The 27,677-nt window shown below is 49.3% G+C and overlaps 1 protein-coding gene across 2 annotated transcripts in view; it reads left to right on the top strand.

Moving 5' to 3' along the window:
* CPNE3 (copine 3) overlaps positions 1 to 27,677 on the top strand; it is a 444,306-nt gene that overhangs the window by 122,461 nt on the left and 294,168 nt on the right. Inside the window, exon 2 of one of the 2 annotated variants that reach the window (XM_069621306.1) lies at positions 9,175 to 9,317. In XM_069621306.1, coding sequence (XP_069477407.1) covers positions 9,186 to 9,317 — 132 coding nt within the window. In that variant the 5' untranslated portion in view covers positions 9,175 to 9,185. The remainder of the gene's footprint in view (positions 1 to 9,174; positions 9,318 to 27,677) is intronic. The other variant, XM_069621305.1, reaches the window with a different exon arrangement.

Consider the following 27,677-nt stretch of genomic DNA (forward strand, 5'->3'; position numbering starts at 1 on the left):
GCCCCTGAGGTATCCTCCCATCCTGTCTTGGTGTAAAAGGCTGTCATGTGAGTATTTCTTCCCTTTTCATGAATACACGATAAAGCTGGGGGTCAAAGAAATAGGAGCATGTGGTTGTTGAGGAGAGTACCCTGGTGAGATAGAATCAGAAGTCTTTGATGGGTCCTTGCTGATAGTTGTTGGAAACACCTAGTTGGAAGGCTGTGCTGAGATGCTGAAGTTTTCACAAAGCGCTTGAGTGCTGAGAGATCTATAGACTGCAGAGAAAATGTTGGACACGGTCACATGAGGATGACTAATTCGTAGAGAGTTCCAGAAAAGATGTCCGTCCGAGGACAGCTGAGAGGCAGACAAAGATTGTGAATGAGTTTGCATTAAAGTCAAGTGTGAAGAGTTGTGAGCCAGTGAGAGAAGCTGCTACCTGAACATCTTTGCTACGCAAGAGCTGAATGACGAAGAGAGCTCTGAATAAACTACCAGGTAGACACAGTAAGATAGGGCTGGGAGACTGATAGTCTTGGAAGAGTAGCTGTGGCTGTGGTATCTAAGACCAGAATAGAGCAGAGATCCTGAAGGAGAATACTGGGAGCAAAATAAGAGAGAACTTGGAGAAGGATTGTGTTGTGGGAGTTGTGTTTCAATTCCTTCAATGAGCTAGGAGAACAGTGTAGAAAAACTCAAGGGAACCAGAAAAGCACTAACGGGAGATGTGGTTCAAACACTCCAAAGAGTCGGCTCAGAAACGCTGACAAACACAAGTGAACCAGAGAAGAACTCCCTTGTGGGAACTGTAGTTCAAACATTTAAATGACCGAGCACAATGGCTCTCATTGTCTTGTGGGTGTTCTGGTGCATTAGTTTCAAAGATTTTGTGCAGGGGTGCTGACGAACGTATCCTAACCAAGAAAACACTACCTGTCAAGAGTTCAGTTGTCCCCTGAAATTTTGTTGGTGTCAGAATAGAGATGCCAACATTGGGAGTGTTACGTAGCTACTAAACTAAAGAGGGAGTTTAACTAAACTACTCCATAGATTTAGTGCTTGGGCACTGACATAATGAAGTGAACCAGAACAGTGAAGTTTACACAGATCTCAGATTCTTGTGATTCAGGGTTCAACATCTTTGGGAGCTGGGAGCTATTTAGCTTCTCCTGGTCCTAGCCTAGGAGAGCTTTGTTAGCTTGAAACTACCAGCTACCAGGAGCTTCTTTTGGCTTCCAGGCCAACTGATGCCTTACACACATGTACAGGTGACATTAACTTTGAGTATTTGAGAATGTTAATGAAAAAGAATAAGGTCACATCTAGTAAATATCTAAATGTAGTGAATCAAACATAAATAGCAAAAAATACAGTTTGCATTCCATGGGGAAGTTATATTTGTGACGCTCTGTGTACTCCCTCTTGGTTCCCCAGTGGTATCTCCTTCCTACTGGGGGATGACTGACACCCAGGAGCTAGTTTTAACTCCTTCTCATCAAATCTCAATTTAGGTACTCTAAAAACCGAAGCCAATATTGCTGATGAACCTCAAGACAATCTATCATTAATACCCGCGGAGGGACAATCAGATTGTTACAAACGATCTGATTGGCACTCGCCAGGACATTATCTGACTTACCTGAAGATTCTGTTCTGATCACTGAGTCCCAGAGTTCCATCCCTTTCTTCCCCAGCTGCCATGGAATGGGAGAAGGGACTACATGTAGTCCCTTCTCCCATTCCATGGTGGCCATTTGGTTTGTTTACCTTTTTTCAATGGCTGCCATGGAACGGGAGAAGGGACTCCCCGATCCCTGGCGGACATTTATTTCCATTTTTTTCTCGAGTTGAGAAACGGTTGGAACGCTGTGTCACAACTCAAGAAAAAATGCTGTTAGTTGTGCCAGGGTTAGTTGTGCCAGGGTACTAACAGCAATAGAATCCGAGGAGGGGGGCATTTCCATTTGGATAATGTCCCTGAGCTACATTAACTATAACCGTTGGGGCGTAACCCTACCGGTAATGCCCCCCTCCTCAGGTTCTATTGCTTGATTAACTCATCTCAAAGCCCAAAAGACACACACAGTGGTGAATATTCGCCAAAGTAAAGAGGCCAATGATGTAAGACATTTTTCATGCACAGAACAGACTGGGAGACTTATCCTGACAAAGATCGAAGAGAAAGGTTGTGTTATAAATCCATCTAATGTGCAAACAATGGTGTACAAAAAAATACAAGTTTTTATATTTTTCTAAAGTTGCCTTCAACGTCATGTCTTGGAAAACGTCACAGGGCCCAAGGTGACCTGGCCAAAACAAACATTCAGGTTATGATTTCAATCCAATATTAATTGTCATTATGAGGTGCAGAGCTATGGAGATTTGGATAGAGATCTTCTAGATAAAGAGAAGAAATAGCCTTCTGACATTCAAATTAATCCCAATGTACCCTGCTCCAAAGGAAGGAATACTCACTAAAAGGGGGAACATGCCCATGCCAGCATACCCCTGCACTCAGTCTTCCGAGGACAACCTGGGAGGATGAGATGCCATATAAGCAAAAAACACACCCATTGACGACTAGCAGATTTCAACGGGACAAAACATTCTCCACAAAAATGGGGGCTCTGGCCCCGGGTTCATCCAAGCAGGAAACACTAGTGGCTGTCAACTCTAATGCAATTTGACATGCTGAAACGGACCAAGCCTATCTCCAAACAGTCTGGCACGTCTTTAATGGTGGTCAAGGTTCCCACATGTCATTGGACCTGGAGCCCAGGTAATCAGTGTCTTTACATACTCCTGCCTAATGCTGTGTAGTCTCTGCTACACTGGGGTGAGCAGGGAGCCAGCCACAACCGTGTGATAATTATATGCAGCAGCCAAAATGTCATACTTTTGTTATTAGACAGGCCAGGCATAGAAAGTAACTTGCACACTCAATTATCATCATAAACGAAGCACACACTTTCTTACTCGCCAAGTGTCAGTTATCACTGAGCAATGGCTAGTGGAGAGTGCACGTTTTGAAGGCTAATCATTATACTGTGTGACACTGTAGCACAGCTCCCATGTTGATCTGTTTCTTCTCTTGGCATTGTGCACCTGGCCACCCTCTGTCATTTGGGCCCAGGTACCTGCTCACCCTGCCACCCTCCTGCACTTCCTCCAAGCCACCCTCTGCACTAGGGTTCTGTATCTGTACCCATACAGTCCCCCTCCCACTTTTCTCCTGCACTTATCAGATAGACCCTATCTGACGAACTGTCACCTGCCACTTGCTGGCTGCACTACCATGGTTTAAAGCCCTTATTTATTTATTGATGTATTTATTTTATTTAATATCTATTTCTGTTTTCTTTCCTGTGCTCTGCGCTTTCCACTCCCCCCTTCCATTCACTTTCCCCTTTTCCACGCACTTGCGATTTCTTAAATGTCACTGTGTCACTGTTCCTAGTAAAATGGCTGTTTTCTTTTTTTTTTTTTGTTCTCCCTTGTTCCCCTCCCTTTTTGCCTGGTCGTGCTCTGAAAGACTTGTGTACGAGCGCGATATAAATAAAATATCATATCATTTCAGCATCCCACAAGAACAGTGTGTTTCAAAACGAAAGCACTCCCCAGTATTCTCACGGAACAAAGTAGGGAGAAGGTTGGGCAAAGGCGACTGACTGAGTGAGTCCTCTGCCCTGTCTGTTGAGTGCGGTGGATTTGGGTTAATTTGGTAGGGAGCATAACCATCACGGTTTAAGGAATATGGCAGAAAGCAAGAAAAAAAAGGGAGCTCTAGACTTACATCTGGTTTTGATCGTCCAGAAGTGCTTTTAGTTATTTGCCATGCTTGCAGTGTTTTGAACCAGTTCCGTAGTGACAATGGCACAGTAGTAGTGTAAAACACCTGATATTCACAAACGGTATGCTGCATTGTGTTTTTTCGGTTTTGCCAAATCTTGCAATATAGATAAAGTATCCCACATGTCAATATGGGATGAATGGTTTGCATTTACATGACTACTAAGTTGCCTAGGTAAAAAATACTTTGTTTACCTTGCGGGTTAAGACATGGCACTACGTATGATCTGCATAGTGGAGCAGGTGATTCAGCCTAGAAGGCATTACCTGGTTCCGTGGCAGCAATCTCTTCCAGGTGCCAGGCATGACTAAAATCCTCAAGGATTACAGAGGATGCTTAATACAAGGTCATCATATTTGCATACATTGAGAAGTATAAATTGCACTAATTCATAAATGAGGTTCTCGCACGGTGCAAGAAAGGGCCAATACCGGCCAAGTCCATCCATTATTTTGCCTTTAATCAGCTTCCCAAGCTGACTGTCAAGCAGCCAGGGTTTTCATTGTGATAAGCGCTGATCAGTGATTCGATCGATCGTTTTAAATTTGAAGGTGCCAGGGTTGATCGACTCAGTTTGGATGTGTCCACCAAATAAACATATATTTGTGTCTGTGTGTAAATATGGGGGCATGGGTGGTCAAGTGAGGAGGGGTGACGTGCGAGTTAGGGAGCAGAGGTGGGGAGAGCCCCATAATAGAAAAACAGGGCTGACTATAGGTTGATCATAAAGAGTCAATCAAATTTGCCAGCACCAGCTCTGAGACAGACTAGGCATTTCTTGAGGTAGAGGCAAAATGACGTTTTTGACGCAGTTGCAGAAGATCTCAGTGAAGTTTTTCACCAGTGGGAGGTGCAAATAAGCATGTGACTCCAATCCACCCCCTGTTTTTATCTGAATAGTAGGTGCTAGTTGCCCAGAAGCCATTGATCCACTTTTCATTGGTTGACCCAAGGTGTATCCTGAGGCAGTTGTGCACCCTTCCCGCTCTCCGGGATTCATTGCTGAGATTGTAAAACCCAGGAAGCTACATAACATTCAACTAGCCTTGGCGGAATACTATTCATTACATTGTTTCTTTATTATAGCTCACAGCACAACCAGATTTGGATATCAGTGTGCTGCATAATATTTGCTTGGTGAAGTTTTCTTCGGGGTATTTACCCCATTTTTCCAGCGGCCTGGATTAGTCGGGCACTGTTCAAATAGTTTGAATTACTGAGCTAACTCTTTGAGGGAGGGGCATAATGGAGCTGGCGAGGCTGTAACTGGAGATGATGCAGCTGTGTGCCAGGGATCCAACTGCAGGTATCTACAGGTGGGAGGAAGAATTTGCTGTAGCTGGGAGATCCAATGATGCAATTTCCTGATTTTTCTAAGAACGGCATTTGTGACGTCTCTCTTCTCAATTGAAGTCACGCTCTGTAGCCCTCAGTCGGGAGAAGCTCTTTGAGACTTCAGGGCATAAAGGCCGATCTAGATGGTGACCGGTCGAGTTGGTGTTCTGCCCAGATGTTTCTTGGCAACTCCCCAGGATTAGTGGAAGCGTGTGATGGAGACTAGATAGTGTTTTTAAAAAAGGTTCAAAGGGGGGCCAGGACCCTATGGAAAATAAATATTATGCTGGTACAAGCTGCTATGACCATGATGCTCTCTATAAGGAGTTCATGGCAGAGCTTTCCATAGTCCTGGTCTTTGCTTCATTAGGAAAGAGCAGCCTTCAGTAATTTCAGGGTGCGATCAGACATTGCTATATCGCCGGTTTTCCGCATTGAATGCCCAGTGCAGTTTAATTGTGGCTAAACTTAACCTTTTTGAGACCTTTCTATTATGTTATTCATTATGATAATGCTGAGTGATCCAGAAATGGTGTCTCCTTTGCAGCATCTTTCTTGTCAATCATATGTTGTTAGGAATTTGGCCAGAGATACTGTACGGATATAAACAGAAATTGTGGTCATAAGCGTGCACACCCGAGGCACATTATCATTATCTATGGTTTTGTCTTTGTATTCTTATTCGTCTTCAATGACTGTGTTTTTATTTTCCACCGTGCTTTTCTGGAGTAGTTTAATCAGTCCTTGTCTTTTTTCTGGTATGGTAGGTTTCGAACTCATTCAATTTAGAAAGTTATTTTGGGGTTGAGATCGCTTAGATTATCTATGTGACAAAGTATACTCTACGATACGTTATAAGGATTTGGCAGGTCACCGAGGAGTTAATGGAGGAACAAGGCTGAAGACATGTCCCTTTCTAAGGTCCCGGAATGGCGAGGTGACTTGCAATATCCTTTTTACGTCCGGTTCTTAGAATGCATGGCCATGCACTGTCATCCTCTTTACGACCTGGACTATTCTCATTGTGACATAAGGGATCTTGCAGTTGATGCGACATATAGTAAATGCAGAATATTTTTGGATTAAAAAAATATGCAGCTTCTAAGGTGTTGCAGAAAAGTTGTTAAAGCATTTGAATAAAATGCAGCAAAAACGTTTTTCTTTTGTGTTTTAACATGAGTAACAAAGTTCATATTCTTGCTCTCCCGTGTTAAACTCCATCAGTGCACAAAATAAACATGCTACCATAAACAGTTTCTTATCAGTTAATGGCTGTAAAGTGTTATGGAAAGCAGTTTTACAAGAAAGGAATCTGAAAAGCTTGTCCTGGCTATAATTAAGTGCTGCAGCAGCAGCTGGAATTCTGCACTGGGCGGTGTCGTGCACCAGGCATTGTGAAGCACAACTGAAGCGTAATAGCTGATTACAGAGCAGTAGTGGTGTCATTTGAACATTACGGGTCAGTAGTGCTGTCACAATTAGCCTGCAATAGCAACATGATTTACAGGCTTGTATAATGGTATTGCAGGCTGCCATGTATTTGGACTTTCTTCTTGTCAAATAGACATACCTTTTCTTGCTTCCTGAAGGTGCAGCTGGTATGGGCCTCATTGCTCCTCCCTTTGCTTCTTCCTTCTACACCGCCAGAAAGAGCATCAAAATGTGGGGACACAACCAGCCCATACTCTAATGCACTACATTCCTGCCCTGCTAGTCACTCTTACCCCTTCCTGAGCCCCTCACATCATCATAGCAACAAATATGTCACACATCAGGAGAAAACATCGAACACAGTTGTCCCGATCGTGAACCAACTTTGCCTTTTTGTTAATTACAGATTTAATTATAATTGCAGCCATCTTTGGATCTTAAGTAAAACCCAAACTCTTTTTTATAACTTTTTGTATTAGGGCCAGTCTCGTGTATTTCCAGCATAGTTCTCGGATGTAGTGTAACTTCAGAGGAAGGAGCCTGGGTGTACTTGAAAGCATGTAACCTATAGTATATATTGGCATAATAAAGATACCATCATTAGAAAATGCCATGCAGCTAACCTCTAGCAAATTAAAACTTGTCATCCCTTATGTAGGATATTGCACCTTTTTAGAATATACAGTACAGCAAACAGCAGATCCTTAAGATGTCAATTGCTTATTGAGTTCCACATTTGAGCTTAGCCTATGCTCCGCACATGCTGCCAGTTCAGCGTGCCCTCGGCTTCCCTATCATCGGCCCCCTCCGATGTAAGACTGGCAACCTGGCCTCCTCCTGATTACTCATTTCTGTGCCTCTGTCATCTTCTGCATTCTGGGATTCCCTGATCCCCACAGCTGCGGGGATCAGGGAATCCTGGCACTACTCTGGCGACAGCAGGAATGGGGAGGAGGTACAGCAACCACATCTAATGGCTGAGACTTTCATCCCTATGCAGGAATGCCTAAGTACTGAACCTGGCAACTCGGCACAGTGACAGCGACAACAATGGTTTGTAGTAGAGTTCGGCATCCAAAACTTGCTGGCCAAGAGAAATTGCTGGTCCCCGGTCCTTTGGGGTTGCTTAAGTCACCGCAAAGGACCGATGCTGACCACAGGTAGTTTGCTTGTAGAGTCTCAAATAACATGTGGTTTTGGTATCGTGGATGTATTCAGCTCTTTTTATGTTTTCATAGCAAAGTGTGTCCTCCTCCAGTTCTGTTATTGCGCCAAGCGGGTGTTGTTGCAGGGCTGCAATGAGTGTCTACATGTTGACATGTGGTAACACTTTTAGTCTCGTAATACTTCAATGTTGTGTAATTAATGGTGGTAGCGCTTTCATTTGATGGATTACCACTCCAGCCTGCAAACAGACTTCGTTTTCCCTTCCCGAGTGGCCATTTCTTTTACATTTCTTTTCTTTTTTTTTTGGCGTTTCGGAACAGAAAAAAATACTTTTTGTATCCCAGTCTTATGGGCCGTGGTACTAATAGCAATAGGCCCCTTGCAAGGGGGCATTACCACTTCAGGTAGTGCCCCAGACGACAGGGTATTACCCCCCATGCTCAGGGCCTATTGTTTAAGTATAGGCCCTTTTATTTTGACACAACACCACAAAGACTGCCTTATTTTTTATTTGATGGTCGACACTTGCTTGCATTTTAGGTTTAGGTTTAGAATAGGAGTTTTTGCAGCCTGCATTTTCAGTTTAATAAACACATTTGAACTGTGATCACTTGTGACTGTCTTTACTGTTGCCACCATGGGTTCCTTACCGTATATCCTCAGAAAGTGAGAATTGGGATGAGGTCAATGGCCCTGGCATAATGCATAAATTATGAACATTACATTTAATCTCCAACTGCATCCCAAACCTCACAAACCTCCCGGCCCTCCCGTGAATGATCACTTTGTCTTGGATATTACCTTCGGAGAAGGCCAGCTACAATGTCACATATTTGGGCCAGGTAAGGGGTCAGGCCTGGAATATAAATGGAAGCTGCCATTAGTGATTCTAAATTTTACTCTGGAGTGAGGAGAGGAGACGTCAGAAAGGGGTTATTGGGATGAGAGAGGATACCCATTGAATGGGGATTACTGGATGTTGGCACTAAATGCTTTTCAAGATGGATAATCCTTTTTCCAGTCCTAAAACAGTGAAGAGATAAACAGAGGCAGAAGGGACAGTCGAAAAGGCTGCTTGAGATTGTGTATTTATTGAGCGTCCTGTTACGAAAGACCAAGAAACACATTTATAAAGAGTTATTGCCAAATTAATTTTGTTTTTTGAAGATTGACTTCGACCTTAAAAAGCTTTTTCTGAACTCACTATGTACCTTCTTCAATCAAAGTTTCTATGAAGGGATTTTCAGTTGATTTTGAACTCCTTAACAATTTTCATTTCTAAATGTAATTGCTCTAAGCAACCAGTGTTAATGATCATCTGGTGAAAGGTGCAAACCTCATGTTCTATTAAGTGAAGGTATTTTGTGTTTGGATTTTAAATGTTTTTTTTCCTATTTCATTATTTCCAACAGGGTAGAATATGGCAGCACAGTGTATGACCAAAGTGGAGCTGAGTGTCTCTTGCAACAATCTCTTGGATCGTGACGTGAGCTCGAAATCCGATCCACTCTGTGTGCTTAGCTTGAATGCAACTGGACAGCAGTGGTTTGAGGTACTGTTTCAAATCCCTGCTACTTTTGACCATATCATGTATAATTCATTTAAAAATAGACCTCTTCAGTGTGTTGAAAAAACCCTGTAACTCATATGACCAACCCAGTTGTACCATACATGCTATGTTTATTTTAATAGTATTTTATAATGCAACAGTCACAACCGTCGTGGTCTTATGCCACAAATACTTTGCCCGAGGAGTTGGTGTATTGTGCCCTCCCACCAGGGGTAGCCAGGCCAGACCGTATTCTGTGGAGAGAAAAGAAAGCGGTAAAGGTCAGATGGCTGAAGCAACGGGGGTAGGGACAAATGAGGCAGACCAATTGGGTGGATACAAAGGGCTTGAGTTAAAGAGAGAATGAGTGTGTGTTTGGGGGTGCCTGTGTTATCATATGTGATTGATCAGAAGCAAATGCTCATCTAGAAAAGAAGGGATTTTGGACATCTTGTGATAAAAAAAATTTTCAGCTGGAGACAGTGTTAGAATTAGTGAGAGCATGATAGCATGATGGCTCCAAGATGTGCTTGGGCAACCCTTGAAGTATGGGGGCCAGAATGATCAGGTAGTGTTCTTTGTTGGCACCCTTGCAAACCCCAGAGATAGCGTGTCAGAAGTGACAGAGTCACATATTGCCTGTGTGAAAAGGCGATTGTGAGGACAGACAGTGGGAGAGAGGTAATAGGAAAGAGGGAGTGAGAAACCACCCTCAAGTGCTGTACTTTCACGGGCTCTTTGAGGGTGAGCTGCTTGCTGTGAGTTGTTCTGCATAAACCTGTTTCAGGAGCATGGCGTGAACATTTTCCAATCTGTATGAAAAACATTTAACCCAGGGCCCAAGAGCCCCAGCAATATCCTGACTGCAATTCAAGAACCACTTGCTCCCAGAAATAAACTGCAGTAGTTTGTTTGTTTGTTTGTTTGTTTATTTTACTTATATAGCGCACCTGACCCAGGGGTATCTGGGCGCTAGTGGATAAGAAAATGGTTGCATATTGCAGATCATACAGAGTAGTAGTGACTCAAAAACAAGCCACCTCGCAAAAATAGGGATGTCAGTTTACCAACACGACAGGGGTAGCTGAAGGGACTTCATACACCCGATGATGTTGTAGTAAGTGATGCCGTGTGACCTTTGACCCTCATGACATCACACCCGCCCGGAAATGCCTTTGGGAATGTTAAAACTGCCTTAAATAAGCTTATGGTCAATACATTAAAAAATAGTCAATAAAGCAGACAAAAGTCTATTTAAGTTACCAACCATATTTTAACAAGCATGCATCCCTGATATGTCTCATGGCTTGGTTCAGGATATCATGGGGTACACACGGCAGAATAGGCCAGGGGTGCTGACATTTTATGCCAGCACAGCCTCATAGGAACAATTGTTTTAGTCATGATATGCTCACATTCCCAGGTGTTGTCATTATATGACAAGCACATTCTACCTACCACACACCGACACCGACACTGCCATATGCCTGTTATAGCTTCACATCCCAGGCATGTTGTAATAGGCAAGGTACACCATTACATGTCCAGGTGCTGCCATCCCACGCCACTTAATCTCTCGTATCCCCGCTACATCACTATTTTTAGCGGGCAGCCTCATATTTACAGGAGATGCTGCCACAATAATTCAAGGGCATCCTCACAAGCTTTGGAAATGCCATTCAATGCCAGTCATTGCCTTCCACACTCTGGCACAGTCAACACAGGCAAAAGTATGGTCTCCCATGCCCAAGATCCGCCACTGCATGCCAGCGCAGCCCCAAAGGCCATATGAATGCTATCTATGGGCAGCAAATAATTCCTATGTCTGGTAAACTCACCATATGCAAGGTACAGACTATCATGTTAGGTGCTGCTGTCATATGACAAGTACAGTCTGAAATGTCTCCGAATTGCCATCTAATGTGGGTTGTTGTTTGTTAATTCATCATACGGATGCCTCAGCCTCATAGGTCCTGTTACTTCGATCATATTGCCTCATCATATTAACATCATTATTTTATATAGTGCCTCACGCCAGTTCTTCCCACCGCTAACACTGTAACAATATCTGGTATTACCCACATTAATGATAATGCATCTCTCAGCTCAAGACAAAGGGCAGAGTCCGCTCTGTCGAGCCTCAGTCCCACATATGATTTAGAATTCCCTTGTAGAGCTACTGATACTTTGAACCTTCGTTGTCTGAGTCTATGCACTGAAAGCTTTGAATATTCATGATTAGAGTTTGTATGATTATGATGGTAAAACACGTGTGAGCTAAATATTCAGTGCATGTTGTACTGACCCATAAATATTACAGTGGTTAAACGTATGAGGATTCAGGCATGAAGCACTATTATTCTGTATCTGGCCATTGCATCTAATGCCATTCCATCTAAATGTTTCCATATAGAAAATGTCCATCTAATGCATATTTTATGGGGGTAAAGGGTTAATTTTTGTTCAGGTGCATTTTAAAGGGTAAAAAACGGCGGTTTGGGGGGGGGGGGAACAAAAAAAAAGAACAAAAAATGCATTAGATGGAAATATTTTAGATGGAAAAATTTAGATGGAATGGCATTAGATGCAATGGCATTCGATGCAAAGGCCATAAACCCTATATTCAACCCTGATATCATTGTTTAAGACAGGGATCCCCCAACCTTTTGTTGTCAATGAAAACATTTGCAAATTAATTACATTTCACTTCATCTTCATAAAAATGTGATTTTTGGGAGCCCGCAGTCAGGAACATATTTTAAAACTTAGAAGACTTAAAACTATTTTGCATGGTGTTTAAAAGTTGTTTCTTTTCCATCTCCGCTCTCGCCCTCCCTCAAGGAATGGAAATGGTGCATGTTTAAGCATGCAAGATCAACATTGGTCAAAACCTGGTGAGAGGTAAGGACCTCTTTAGAGGGGGACTTATGTGTTCCCTCAAATATAGTGGCATGTGATGCACTTTATGGCACATTAGACGAATACGGAATAGGACAAAATTACTGAGGGCAAAAAGTCTGACCCCCAAAAGTCCGACCCCCATTTTTCCGTAGATATATATGTGGGGGGTAAAGTTAATAAAAATGTATAGGGGTAAGGTTGTGGGGGGTCTTCCCTCACATATATATATACATATATATCTGCGGAAAAATGAAAAACAAAAACAAAAAAGGTCAGACTTCTCCAGCATGGGGTCTGGCATGGATTCACATGCTCATGAATATTCCCCGTCGTCAGGCCGGGAATCCTCGGTAAAAAAAAAATCAGTATCAGTTTCGTTTCTGATCTGTCTTTCTTAGTAGTAACCAATCACTGATCTCTGGGTCATACTGCCCCCAGCCAATGACTGCCCTCTGCCTAAGCCCCTCCCCTGGCAGCCATCTTCAGATTTTTACCGCACGCTCAAGTGTTGGGAGTCCTCGTGTTTAGCTCTCGAGCTTTTTGCTGCGTTTTTGTGCTTTTCAAAGAGATTTTCTAATTTTTCGGTCAAATAGAGCTTCAAGCACCACCGTGTCTACATCCGATCAACGGGGACCCGTTTCGGATTTTTCTATGCCCCTCAAGGGTGAAGTTTTCATCGAGTTACGCTTCTTGGAGGAGTCCAGAAGTTTCTGTGGCCTACCCCGGACATGGCCCAGGAGAAAGGAAGCTCGACTCCCTGAAAGCTGTTCAGGGTTTGCCCTGGATGCCAGCTGCAGAATGTGTTCAAAGAGGACGAACATTCAAAGTGCCTCTACTGCCTTCATGAGGACAAAACGCACGTGGAGAAGGACTGTGCGTTTTGCGGAAACATGTCGGAACGGACCATCAAGGATCAACATCTTCGTCTCTCCAACTGGCTGGAAGGAAAGAGCCCGTCAGGTGAGAAGCAGAAGAAGAAGTCTGAGCGGTCTTCTAAGTCCTGCGAGGGCGCCCCGGCGACGGGGGCCCAACAGAAGGAAAAGCACCGCGGGAACCGGGAGCGCCGAACGGTCGGGCTCCTCGGCTGCCAGTCAGGGCGCATCCTCTCCAGCACCATCAACCACGAGCCAACGCTCTGGCTCAGGGAAGAGGAAAGCCGAGAACCCGGCGAAGCTTCTGGAGAGGCCCCGGTCGGTCTTTAAGGATCCAGCCGAGGGGGACCGAGGCGGTGACCCTCCCCCCAAGGTGAAGGCCACAGGCCCGCAGAAGGTGGTGAAAGCCTTGATTCACCCGGCTAAGGCCTATATCGAGGAAGTCGCAGCGGCCCTGGCGCATCCTGGGGAGGCTACACCAGTGGAGGCGACCTCGGGTCCCAGAGTTTCCCTGCCACCGTGGAGGGAAGCCTCTTTCAGGCCCATCGAGAAGACCCCTGTGAAGACCCCGGCGGAAAAAGAGGGGGGGAGCCGGTGGCCATTGTGGACACGGACACAGCCTCCGAGGAGGAACTGGTTGAAGTCTTGGAGGGCCTCGACGAGAGCATCGAAGAGGCCCGGTCCCACGGGAGGGATCCCGACGAAGAGGATGACGAGAGCGCCGGCGAGGTTCCTAGTCAACTGTCGCTTCCGGAGCCGCAGGACAACTTGGCGGCCATTTTGTTGGCAATACAATCCTTATGTTCGGAGATAAGGACGAGATTGCCCCTACCACCGACAGAGGAGCCGGAACCAGGCCCGACGGAGGAGCCAGAGCCAGGCACGTCGGGAAGTCCCCCAAACAAGAGAAGACGGACCCATTCAGCCCCACCTTTTCAGACCTCGCGGCCTGCTCAGCCTTTGCCCACGTCCCCCGTACCTGGGGATGACACGGGAATGGACACGGACACGCCGGGTATGGATGACGATGGCGGTGACGACGGGACCGAGCTCCCATCGCCTCCAGCCCGGGCCTCCCCACCCAATGAGATTGTGTCTTTCCACGCTATGATCGCCAGGGCATCTGAGCTTTTTCAGCTCTGCCCCGAAGAGAAGAAGAAGGAAGGTTTCCTTTACCAACGGCGCAAGGCCAAGAGGAAGACAGTCCTCGCCGTGCCTCTGTTGGATGACATATGGGACGAGGGTCTCACCCTTCTCAAGAACCCGTCTACGACGCCTGCCAAGAGGGATCGGTACGAGAAGAAGTACCGGGTCCCCGATGCGGCCCCTTTGTGCCTTAGGGCTCAACCGACCCCTGACTCGGTCGTCTCAGCGGTGGCCAAGAAGAAAGCGGGGGGGCATCGGCCTCAACGTCAACTTCCCCGCCAGACGGCAAAGGAAAGAAGCTGGATGCAATGGGACGACGAGTTACAAAGATTAAGGCGGCCAATGCCCTCGCGATCGTGGCCCGCTACGACAGGGAGTTATGGTACAAGATCGCCCCCCTGTTGGACTTCCTACCGGACGACAAGAGGGCTGAGGCCCTGGAGATCTTGCAGGAAAGTGAGGTGGCTTCGGACCACGCCATAACGGTGGCAACAGATGTTGCCGACACCGGTCTCCGCGAGCTAGGCAACAGCATTTGCCTCAGACTACGAGAGTGGCTCAAAGCGACGGATTTCCGCCAGGACGTACAAGCCAAGGTTTTGGACATGCCGTTCGACGGGAATAACCTATTTGGGAAAACAGTGGATGAGTCCCTCCAAGCCATCAAGGCAGACACGGAGACAGCTAAGGCCCTAGGAGTTCTCCAGCAACAAAGGCCATCCTTTCGGAGCTCCGGAGGCAAGCAGGGTGCCTCCAAGGGATTCGGCGGTGGCTCCTCTATGTACCGCAAAGCGGCCCGCTCCTCGTCGCAGGAAGCCTATAGAGGACGAGGCAAGTCGGGTGAATCCCGCCGTCATCGCCAGGGAGGCCAAGGCGGCAAGGCGTCCTCCAAGCAAGATTGAACCGACCGTGGCGTCGGGCCCCCACCGAAGCACCCCGGTGGGAGGCCGGCTGGCGAAGTTCGTCAGCATGTGGGAGTCCATCTCCACCGACCGTTGGGTGCTGGACGCCCTGGCCCAGGGGCATGCCCTCGAATTTCTAAAAAAGTACCTCTGCATTCCTCCCGTGGCCAGGAAAGAAAACCATGTCCCTCAACTACTGTTGGAGGTAAGGGCGATGCTCAAGAAAGGTGCCATCGAGCTCTTCCCAAAGAGGCTCCGGGGATCCGGAGTATACTCAAGGTACTTCCTCGTGAAAAAGAAGACAGGAGGATGGCGACCCATCCCGGACCTGCGACGACTTAACAAGTACATCAAGGCACAGAAGTACCGGATGGTCACCCTCCAGCACATGCTGGGACAGCTGGAGGAGGGCGATTTCCTGTCATTGGATTTGGAGGATGCATACTTTCACATTCCCATTCTAAAAGGACACCGGAACTTCCTCAGGTTCGTGGTCCAAGGGCGGCACTACCAGTTCAAGGCCCTCCGGTTCGGATTGAAGTCGGCACCCAGGGTTTTCACCAAGTGCCTCGCTCCAGTGGCAGCGCGGCTGCGCCTGCAGGGGATCCACGTCTACCCCTACTTGGACGATTGGCTCATCCGCGCAAGGACAAGGGAGCTCGCCATAGAGCACACAGCGAAGACCGTCCAGCTGCTCACAGACCTGGTGTTCTCCATCAACTTCCCCAAGTCCCACCTGGTCCCCTCTCAAGTCACACTGTTTCTGGGAGCCAAGCTCGATACAGTGGCGCGTCTGGCCTCACCGTCGGAGGAAAGGACAAAGGCCATCCTAGGCAAGGTGCAGCGTCTGCTGGCCACAGACGTGGCCAGAGTGAGGTCCATCAAGTCCCTCCTCGGGATGATGTCCTCTTGCATTTATCTCGTGCGCCTGTGCAGGCTTCGGATGCGCCCTCTACAGGAGTTCCTCGACACCCGCTGGATTCAAGCGAAGGGCTGCTTCGAGGACAGGATCCCTCTCAACGAGACCTTCCGACGAGCAATCCGGTGGTGGGGCACCCGCGCTCATCTAGCGGCAGGGACAGACTTTCAGACCCCGGCCCACCAGGCGACTGTGACGACGGATGCCTCCCTGGAGGGGTGGGGAGCGCACACCAGAGATCTTCACGCGAGAGGCCTTTGGCTCCCGGAGGAGAAGCCGCTCCACATCAACATCCTGGAGCTCCGGGCAGTGTTCTGGGCCTTTAGGTCCTTTCTCCCGTCCCTCAAGGTCAAGGTGGTGAGGATCTTCACTGACAACACCACCACGATGTTCTACATCCGGAAGCAGGGCGGAACCAGATCCCCGGCCCTATCCAGGGAAGCCCAGGATCTTTGGCATTGGACCGTTGCTCAAGGGATGTTTCTGGTGCCGTTTTATCTGGCAGGGATAAAAAAACACCATCGCCGACTCACTCAGCAGAGAGCTGCGCTCGTGCCACGACTGGGAACTACGCCAGGATCAAGTGGACCAACTCTTTCAGCGATGGGGAAAACCCCAGATCGACCTGTTTGCGACGGCGACAAACTCCAAGTGCCAGAGGTTCGCCAGCAGGTTTCCCCAACCGAGGAGCATGGGCGATGCTTTCTCGTTCCCCTGGGTCGGCCTGTTCCTATATGCGTTCCCTCCGTTGCCGTTGCTGCTCCCACTCATCAACCAGCTCAAGAGGTCCCGGTGCAGGATGATCCTCGTCACACCAGCGTGGCAGAGGCAGATCTGGTTCCCGGACCTTCTGGACTTGTCGGCGTCCCCACCGAAGCATCCCGGTGGGAGGCCGGCTGGCGAAGTTCGTCAGCATGTGGGAGTCCATCTCCACCGACCGTTGGGTGCTGGACGCCCTGGCCCAGGGGCATGCCCTCGAATTTCTAAAAAAAGTGCCTCTGCATTCCTCCCGTGGCCAGGAAAGAAAACCATGTCCTCAACTACGGTTGGAGGTAAGGGCGATGCTCAAGAAAGGTGCCATCGAGCTCTTCCCAAAGAGGCTCCGGGGATCCGGAGTATGCTCAAGGTACTTCCTCGTGAAAAAGAAGACAGAAGGATGGCGACCCATCCCGGACCTGCGACGACTGAACAAGTACATCAAGGCACAGAAGTACCGGATGGTCACCCTCCAGCACATGCTGGGACAGCTGGAGGAGGGCGATTTCCTGTCATTGGATTTGGAGGATGCATACTTTCACATTCCCATTCTAAAAGGACACCGGAAGTTCCTCAGGTTCGTGGTCCAAGGGCGGCACTACCAGTTCAAGGCCCTCCGGTTCGGATTGAAGTCGGCACCCAGGGTTTTCACCAAGTGCCTCGCTCCAGTGGCAGCGCGGCTGCGCCTGCAGGGGATCCACGTCTACCCCTACTTGGACGATTGGCTCATCCGCGCAAGGACAAGGGAGCTCGCCGTAGAGCACACAGCGAAGACCGTCCAGCTGCTCACAGACCTGGTGTTCTCCATCAACTTCCCCAAGTCCCACCTGGTCCCCTCTCAAGTCACACTGTTTCTGGGAGCCAAGCTCGATATAGTGGCGCGTCTGGCCTCACCGTCGGAGGAAAGGACAAAGGCCATCCTAGGCAAGGTGCAGCGTCTGCTGGCCACAGACGTGGCCAGAGTGAGGTCCATCAAGTCCCTCCTCGGGATGATGTCCTCTTGCATTTATCTCGTGCGCCTGTGCAGGCTTCGGATGCGCCCTCTACAGGAGTTCCTCGACACCCGCTGGATTCAAGGGAAGGGCTGCTTCGAGGACAGGATCCCTCTCAACGAGACCTTCCGACGAGCAATCCGGTGGTGGGGCACTCGCGCTCATCTAGCGGCAGGGACAGACTTTCAGACTCCGGCCCACCAGGCGACTGTGACGACGGATGCCTCCCTGGAGGGGTGGGGAGCGCACACCAGAGATCTTCACGCGAGAGGCCTTTGGCTCCCGGAGGAGAAGCCGCTCCACATCAACATCCTGGAGCTCCGGGCAGTGTTCTGGGCCTTTAGGTCCTTTCTCCCGTCCCTCAAGGTCAAGGTGGTGAGGATCTTCACTGACAACACCACCACGATGTTCTACATCCGGAAGCAGGGCGGAACCAGATCCCCGGCCCTATCCAAGGAAGCCCAGGATCTTTGGCATTGGACCGTTGCTCAAGGGATGTTTCTGGTGCCGTTTTATCTGGCAGGGATAAAAAACACCATCGCCGACTCACTCAGCAGAGAGCTGCGCTCGTGCCACGACTGGGAACTACGCCAGGATCAAGTGGACCAACTCTTTCAGCGATGGGGAAAACCCCAGATCGACCTGTTTGCGACGGCGACAAACTCCAAGTGCCAGAGGTTCGCCAGCAGGTTTCCCCAACCGAGGAGCATGGGCGATGCTTTCTCGTTCCCCTGGGTCGGCCTGTTCCTATATGCGTTCCCTCCGTTGCCGTTGCTGCTCCCACTCATCAACCAGCTCAAGAGGTCCCGGTGCAGGATGATCCTCCTCACACCAGCGTGGCAGAGGCAGATCTGGTTCCCGGACCTTCTGGACTTGTCGGCGTCCCTACCGGTCAAGCTGCCGACGGACGCTGATCTTCTTTCCAGAGAAGGAGGCACCATCCTTCATCACGACCCAGAGTCACTGAACTTGCAGGCCTGGAGCAGGACTAGAGTTTGGAGGGTACGATATCCCGGCAGACTGCAGAGAGGTTCTTGCAAAGGCCAGGGCGTCCTTAACTCTCAAGTGCTACGGACATAAGTTGAAGAGGTTCTCTGTCTGGTGCCGTGCACAGAAGATTAACCCTCTGCGGATTACGGCCCCTCAAGTACTGCCTAAAAGTGGCAGTATGACCAAGTGAAGAGCCGCAGAGGGGTAGGAGGTCGGGTTCGCATGTGAATCCATGCCAGACCCATGCTGGAGAACAACAGTTACAGGTAAGTAACTTGTTCCTTCTTCAGCATGGGGTCTGGCATGGATTCACATGCTCATGAATATAAGAATACAGCAACATCAAGACAAAGGCAAGAAACAGTGAAAAACTAAATGTTGGCAAATCAAGAGGCACATCTGCCTACCTGCTGCTGTTGTGTGACCAATCAACGCCCAGACTCCAGTTTTTGGACTGCTGTTCTTCTGGGCGGGAGTGGTCCAACCTCACTCGAGGAACTGCAGACATCTTTGTTGCATTATTTAATTTCTTTGTGACCATTCCTTCCATGGTTCTTGAACTTTCATTAGCAACAGAAGTTGCTGTCCATCTACGGAAACCACCCTGGGACTTCAGAGACCACCAGAGGTTTTCTCCTGGTAACCACAGACAAGGAGTGTTCTAGAAACAGCTGGAATTCTGACAAAAGTAGCTGAAACCCTTGAGTGGAGGTTGCCCGTGGACACTCCGGCACACAGGAAATCACTGGGCCACTGAGAAACATTGGTGTCTGGAGACTGCTTGGCCAGCTTTGGAAACATTTAAATACTGGCGTTTATTACCAGTACCTTTGTCCACTGAAAAACATTAGCCCATAGGAAAGTATTGGGCCTTTTCTGAATATTGGGAGTGAACAACCATTAACAAGTGCCAACAATTGTTCTCAAGTAACTGCTCCTGGCCCCACATCTTAACATGATGGAAAAAAGGTTAAATACAGGCTTGGGTGGCTTGGCGAGTTTCTATTATAAGTTTGGCAGCCGCCTTCTTGATTAGTGTATTCAGATGATGGAGGCCAAACTCTATTCTGCAGTTCTGTATAGTTGCAAAATATGGGGACGTATGAATTGTGCGCTTCTGGATGGTGTACTGAGGAAATTACTGGGTCTCGGCCCGGGTGCTTCAGGGGAGGCTCTTTTCTTTTTTTTTTTAAACTTTTATTTTTATTGCACTTGGTCACAACGTTCACCTGGTTACAGAGACATCATAATTATAGACATTACATTTTACAATACTAATCACATTACAGTATCAAGCTGTTCAAGTCCGCTCTTTTCGGCCAGATACTGTTTGTACCTGCCCCAAATGTTTTTCGGGCGCGAGGCTGGGAGCACAGTGTCGATATACAGTTCCTCCATGTCGTTTGCCCATGCCATGTCCCTTTCCCAGTCAGCTTTAGTAGGGGAGTGCGCACTCTTCCATCTAAGGAGGATCGCCCTCTTGGCGAGGAGCAGGCTTACATTCAGTAACCTCCGCCACATCGGACTTATTTTTTCAATTGATCCCAACAGGCATAACCGTGGAGTCCACTCTAGCGGGTGGTCAGCCATCTCGTCTATCGTCTGACATACAGCTTCCCAGTATCCCCTCAGTGTAGTACACTCCCAAAGCATATGATAAATGCCTGCATTGTCCGCATGGCATCTCGGGCATTCTCCTGTCATGGTTGGGTATATGCGCTTGAGTTTCACTGGAGTGTTGTGTGTTCTCTGAAGAATTTTATAGTGGATTAGCCTGTATTTAGAATTGCAGGATATCTGTTTCACAAGTGCACAGTATTGAGACCACTCCTCTTCCCCAATCTCCTCCCCAAGGTCCTGTTCCCATTTGGCCCTAGCCGTGCGCTGTTCTTGTGGGCGTGTGTGGAGTATGGTCTTATACAGTATGGAAGCTGATATTTTTTGGCGTCCCCCCATAAACATGTATCCCAGACCCAGGTTGATTGGGGGTTCATCGGGGAAGGTTGGCCATATATTCTGTGTAGCTGCCCGCAGACCAGTGTATTGTCGCCTAGCCGTAGGTGTGTTACCCACCTCCTCCCTGATGTCCTCCCATCGAATGAACTGCCCGTCCATAAATATTTGCCCCCATTGTGTTATGCCCTTAGCAGACCAGTGGCGGGCCATCTCTCCCTCTAAATTAAAAGGAGTCTGCGGCATACCCCAGAGCGGCATACTAGGGTGATATATCCTTTCACTTTTGTACATTTCAACGATCCTGGACCACGCAGTGATCACCACTTTGGATGGTCTCAGAGAGTTGTAATGCTTAACACCAGACCGTGTAATGTGGTGGAGTGCTAGTGTGGCCTCTTTTTCCAGTTGGTTAGGAACCGGGCCTGCAGGGTTGATAAACATCGTCGCCCATTGGTTCGCATGTTGTGCCTGCGCGCTCAGGTAGTAGAGTTCAAAGTCTGGGGCCATCAAGCCGCCGGCCATATAGTCGTTTGTGAGTGTCCCCCAGCCCACCCTCGGATGGCCATCCCACACAAATGAGGAGCACGCACCCGCCATTTTAGCGAACAAAGCACGCCCAGGCCAGACCGGCACCGTGCTAAATAGGTAAAACAGCTTTGGAAGGATGATCATTTTCACCAGTGCAATCCTACCCATCATGGATACAGGGAGGGCCCCCCAGCGCTTCAGTTTCAGACACAATGAGTCCACAAGCAGGGTGTAGTTCAGAGCGCGAGATAGCTGAGCGTTCCGAGCAATCCATGCTCCCAGGTATAGAACATGCGTCGGGCACCACTGTAACCCATGCAGGTCCCGTGGTTTATCCGTGGCCCCTGTAAGGGGGAACACTTCCGATTTATTAGTGTTAAGTCTAAGTCCCGAGAGTCCACCGAACCGCTCCACCACTGCAAGAGCCCTCCCCAGCGTTCTGTCTGGATCTCTCAAGTATAGCAGAATGTCATCTGCGTACAGGTTTATGATGTGCATTGTAGCCCCTATTTGTAGCCCATAGGCGCCGGCATGAGCCCTTAGTATGTCTGCTAATGGTTCAATTATCAGGGCAAACAGCAATGGAGAGAGCGGGCAACCTTGTCTCGTGCCCCCCCGGAGCTCAAACTGTTCTGTCAGGGTGCCGTTAATTCTAATCCTAGCCTGTGGGGACGTATACAGTAACTTTACCCATCTCATGAAGTTCGGGCCAAACCCATAATTTCGCAATACTCCGAACAGAAATGGCCAGGACACCGTGTCGAATGCTTTGCGCATATCCAGCGACACTGCTACCGCCTGCTGATCTGGGGGGGTCGTGGTTAGGACCTCATGGCATCTCCTAATATTAGTAGCTGCTGACCTGCCGGGGATGAATCCGGCCTGATCCTCGTGTACCATGTATGGCATCCACGGTGTCAGTCTTGTGGCAAGTATCTTTGCTAACAATTTGGCATCTGTGTTGATTAGTGATAGAGGTCTATAAGACCCGCAGTCCTCTGGGGGTTTACCAGTCTTAAGCAACAGAGTTATCACCGCCTCCCTTGTGGTCGCTGGGAGCTCCCCTCCCTCCAGAGCCTCGGTCCACATAGCCAGTAACCGGGGTGCCAGAAGGAACTTAAATTCTTTATAAAATTCAGCGCTTAGGCCATCTGTACCCGGGGCCTTCCCATTCGGGAGAGCTTCGATGGCCCGTATCACCTCCGCCTCAGTTATCGGGGCTTCCAGTACCTCTCTCGTGTTTGCAGCTAGCAGGGTTGTCGGGATATGGGAGAGATACTGCTCGATCTCACCTTCAGTGGCGTCTGACTGGGGTGAGTACAGCTCCTCGTAGAATTTAAGAAACGTGGAGCGTATACTGCCCCGATCTGTAGTGACCGCGCCCTCCGGCGTTGTTATACATGAAATGTCGGTCGGTCCCCTCTCCCCCTTCACTGCTCTAGCCAACAACCTCCCCGGGCGTTCGCTCTCACCATAGCGGCGAGCGGCCGCCGGTCTGTCAAAGTAGCGGATCTCTTGATCGGCAGCCTCATTGAATTCGTCCAGTGTGTTTTTTAGGTCCAATGCCAGCTGTGGTGTCGGTTGAAGCTCATATTGTGATTGTATAGCAGCTATTTGTGTTTCAAGGCGTTGCATCCTATTCCTTATGTCTTTGAGGATGCCACTCTCACTCGATATAGAGGCGCCTCTAATATACACCTTGAATGCTTGCCACAGAGTCGCCTGGCGAGACACAGAGTTGTCATTAAATGCAAAATACTCCTGTACGTGTTGTTCCAGCGCGGTCCTATAGACCAGATCACGCAGCGCTGCAGGTTTGAACCTCCAAGGAGGTCTACACACTGCTTCGCCCGGTAGCCGGAGGTCTAGCACTATTGGTGAGTGGTCAGAGTATGTCCTGGGCAGCATATGTGCTGTGAGTACCCAGGACAGCACCACGTTGTCTAGCAGCCACAGGTCTATCCTGGAATGCATGTCGTGTACCGTGGAGTAATAGGTGTATCCCCTCTCGGATGGATGTAACGTCCTCCATGCGTCTTTTAGTCCCAGGTCTGCCATGTGAGCCATTATCGCCTGAGCGGCCTTGGTTAAAGATCTCGCTTGTGTCGAGGTGCGATCCATGTCTACATTCAGAATGGTATTGAAGTCCCCCCCGCAAATCAGGTGGGCTGCTGGATAGTGGGCCAACATCCCGAAAAGTTCGGTGTAAAACCCTGGGTCATCCAGGTTGGGACCATAGACATTAAGGAGAACCACCTCTCTATCTTGCAAGTTGCCATGCACCAAGACATACCTGCCCCCTTGATCGCACTTTACCTCCTTGCACGTAAATCGGAGGGTTCTGTGTAACAGTATTGCTACTCCTCTGGCCCTATTCGAGTAGGTTGTGAAGTATTGGTGGGTTCCCCACTTCGGCGCTAGTTGTTCCCCGTGTTGCGGGCCAATGTGTGTCTCCTGTAGGAATAGGATTTGTGGGGCGTGTCTGTTAATGTAGGCCATGATTTTCCTTTTCTTAACCCTAGACCCCAGGCCCCGAACATTCCAACTCATGAATCTGATGTTCTCAGAGATCATTCCAGCCATCCCATTCAATGTGAAAGCATTGTGAGTCTATAGAGGAGTGTCTCATATAATTCCCATTTGTGCAAGTGCGCTGTAACCTCGTGCTTTTACCTTTCTCCCCATAACAACAATAACACATCCCCACTTCCATCCTGATCCCACCACCCCCCACCCTCACAGCATCCCGAACTTCTACTGTGCTTAAAGAATCCCCCTCCCTCCCACTAACTTTTAACATATGCACCTGCAATTGGGGGGCCTGCAGAGATTCCCAGGGCATATGCTCCTCCAAACATGAAAACACTTAGTCAGGTCCGGTGTTACTCTCACACATGTTACTGGCGGCAAGGAAAGTCAACACGTAGCACAAACCGTAGACAATGATTTCCCACCTTAGTGAACGTCTCCATCCGGGGGGAACCGTTGATATATGTGGAGCGGCATGCAATGCCGCCCCTCTCCTGGCCTTCCCCAGGGAGGTCATTCTTGATTAGCTTCCTCGGTGCTCCCCACGTCCGCAGGGATGTGCGTCTCCACAAAATTGGCGGCCTCCTCGGGGAAGGTGAAGAAATGGACTTTGTTCTTGTACAGGATCTTCAGTCTCGCCGGGTAGAGCATTGCGTATTGGACCTGTCGCTCTCGTAGCAGTTTCTTGACACCCGCAAATTGTTTCCTTTCCTGTTGCACCGCCAGTGTAAAGTCTGGGAAGATCCGTATCACGCTAGCCTCCCATCTCAGCTCCCGCTTCTCTCTTGCCGTTCGCAGTATCAAGTCTCTGTCCCTGTAGTTAAGCACGCGTGCAATTATTGGTCTCGGGTATGCTCCGGGTTTTGGTTTTGGAGCCATAGATCTGTGTGCACGCTCTATTAGGAACATGGGGGACCATCCTGGGTCGCCCAGCAGATCGCGGAGGAGGGCCTCCACTCCCCCCTCCATTGGGCCCTTCATCGCATCTTCAGGCACACCTACAATGCGGATATTGTTGCGTCTCGATCTCGCCTCCAAGTCCTCGCATTTAGATTTAACAGTTCCTAGTTCAATCGCCATTGTGGACACCGTGGTTTTCAGGTTTTCGAGCGCATCTTCCGCGCCTGATATTCTGGTTTCAGCTTCGGTTATGCGCGTCGTTGTCTTATCCAGTTTAGCCTTAATGGATGCCACGTTTGCGGTGATCCCGTCAAGTTTGTCGTTCAGGGCGCCGAACCCTTGCTGCATAGCGAGAAACACCGCTTGGGGATCCATCTGGGCTTGCGGTGTCGCTTGTTGGTCCGGGGTGGTCGCCGGTGGCTCCATCTGCGATATGGTTTCCTTCTGAATATTTGTGGTGTACTTGTCGATGGCCCCCCTGGTCTTCTTGGATCCTAGGCTCTTGGGCATTATCCGCTGTATTTAGTATGGACTGATCGCCCCGGACACCACGATCCTCAGTACATACGTCGAGCGAGAGGCCCGGTAGTGACAAGCGTCCCCTAGTGCCACCGGGCGTTCAACAAGGTGGCGAGCCGGTGGACCAATATAGCCCAGTTGCACAGGGCTGACGTCCCCGCGGCCGCTCCCTGGCTCGCGTCGTAGCGTGGTCGGGTGTCGCACCCCCTCAGCACACCGTGCCGGTGAGGGGACCACAGGCCTCCGGATTGAGGGCCGCGGTTAGCAGCAAGGAAGTGTAGCAGTCGGCTCCCGCCGGGCGGGTAAGGTTCCCGTATTCAGCCGCAGCAGTCGATGGGCGATGGGGTGAAGCCGAGGGGCCGAGAGAGGGCCACAGTGTCAGCCGGTATGGAGGGGGGCTAAGCAGCGCGGTGGGGAGAGGCCCGTAACGAAGGTTCCTCCGCGAGCAGGCCGCGGATTGCGCTCGCTCTCTCCCGGGCTCCTCCCCTCTCCAGGCGGCCCGAGTGAAGGCCCCGCGCGCGGGCACACTCAAGAATCGCGATAACTCAGGATGGCAGCCAGCGTTCCGCCCGAAATTTCACCTCCAGGTAGCCCAGTCGCCACCGCACCCTCGGTGCGTCGCCCGGGTGTAACCGGACCCGTTATACGGATATATTTGGAGTTCTGCCCTGGTTCACTCCGGAGCTCACACAGAAGCGGCCATCTTCTTCTGTGCGCAACAGCGCCCCCCCAGGGGAGGCTCTTTGATTGGAAGTGCGTACATCAAGTATTAGGTTATGTGTGGAAGAAAGATCTTTGGAATTTCATCAGAAAGTATCTGCAACGACCCAAGAAAACCCCAATATTGGGAATGCTATTGGGGAAATGGAGTCCTACTTTCCTCAAGTAAATTTATCCATAGTTTGTGGATTGAGCTGCCCTGTGTAGGAGCTTGGGAGTGGACTTCACGTAGCTTAGGATGGGTGCTATATGAAAGTTAGATCTAAAAAAAATGAGAGCTAAGTCATTAGAATTTGATCAGGCCATGAGCTGTATTATGAAATTAAGTTCCTTGAAACATCCTGCCGCTGCAGAGTTTAGTTCCTGTAGGAAGTACAATAAGTAAAACAAGTTCTGATGCTTGTTAATCTACTTAGAATCACATGCTATACCTATGGTCTGACATCCAGTGGTAACAGCGGAGCATTGCATCTTGTCTTTCGGGGACCGAACGGGGACGTCGGCATAGGCGTGTTTGTAACACTATCCCTATCGTGACTTGTGTAGTACCCAAAATCCCTCACGCGCTGAGGTCCCTCAGATTGTTTTTTTCCACCCAGATAACTGGTCGCCCTATAGCAGAGCTCTTACTAGAGACATTGTTTATCTTACCGAATTGTTGGTTTATTCCCCGTTAAGTCACTTCACCCAACAAGAACATCTTCGACGAAGACTACGGGGGAATCGTCTACAGCTGTGGATTTCGGCGCCTACGATGCGGCGGCTGGATTTTCCACGTGGTCGGGCCCTCTGGCCGACCTATACAGTAGGGAGAGTGGGGTTGGGGTGGCCATATTGTTTAGTATGTCTTTCCTCCTTTATCCTCTTTTCCCTGTTGGTCTGGTCATCCTTCCCTTTGGCTATGGAAAGGACTCCTTTTAGATTCTGCCCTAGGTGTAGGGTCAGATATCCTTGGCTGGACGAACACTGGACGTGTAACGCCTGTCTCCCCCTAGAGCACGACGAGAAGCGGTGTGCGGCGTGCAAACTCCTTCGGCCTAAGACCCTTAAGGAGCGCTGTGTAAAGCGGTAGGCCGCGTACAGTATGTCACGCGTGGAGCCTCCTTCCCCCACCGCCACACCAGCTGAAAGTGACGGGGGTACTTCGGATGACCAAACGTCTGTTTCGGATGTTATAGACCTTGAGGCCGATGCTTCTATGTCCGCCACGCCCGTCCCCGACCCTCTAAGGCTCAACTCTGGTCTTGCTACATCGCACTAAGCACACAACCCCTTCGTCGAAAAAGGCGAAAGCGCCAACGGGGCCGCCGAAAACTTTGCCGGTTCCCTCAGATTGTTCAGATCCATAGCCTTTCCCGCATCCGCAGCAGCGTTTTGCGACTGGGCAATCTAAACAAACTAATGGCGCTCCTCGGAAACCTACACGCGTCGAAGTGCGGGAGCCCGACGCTTCGACGACTTCTAAGGCCTCAGTAGGCACGAAAACTACGGCTAGGCCTCTACCCGGAAAACCGACCGCTAGGCCCTCTAGTGCCGCGGACGGTATTACAACTGCCGGTAAATCATCAGCGCCTTTGTCTCACGACGATTCGGTGACTATCGAAAGTAGCATCGGAAGAATTACGGCGACGGTGGGCCTTACTCCGGTTCCACCTAAGGTTATGGGACAAGCTGCGTAAAATATTTTGGCGGATTGGGTTCCCGATTCCGATGAGGCTTATGAAGATAGTCGA

The sequence above is a fragment of the Ambystoma mexicanum genome, chromosome 5q (assembly GCF_040938575.1).
Source record: "Ambystoma mexicanum isolate Mex_15411 chromosome 5q, UKY_AmexF1_1, whole genome shotgun sequence".
Taxonomy (NCBI): Eukaryota; Metazoa; Chordata; class Amphibia; order Caudata; family Ambystomatidae; genus Ambystoma; species Ambystoma mexicanum.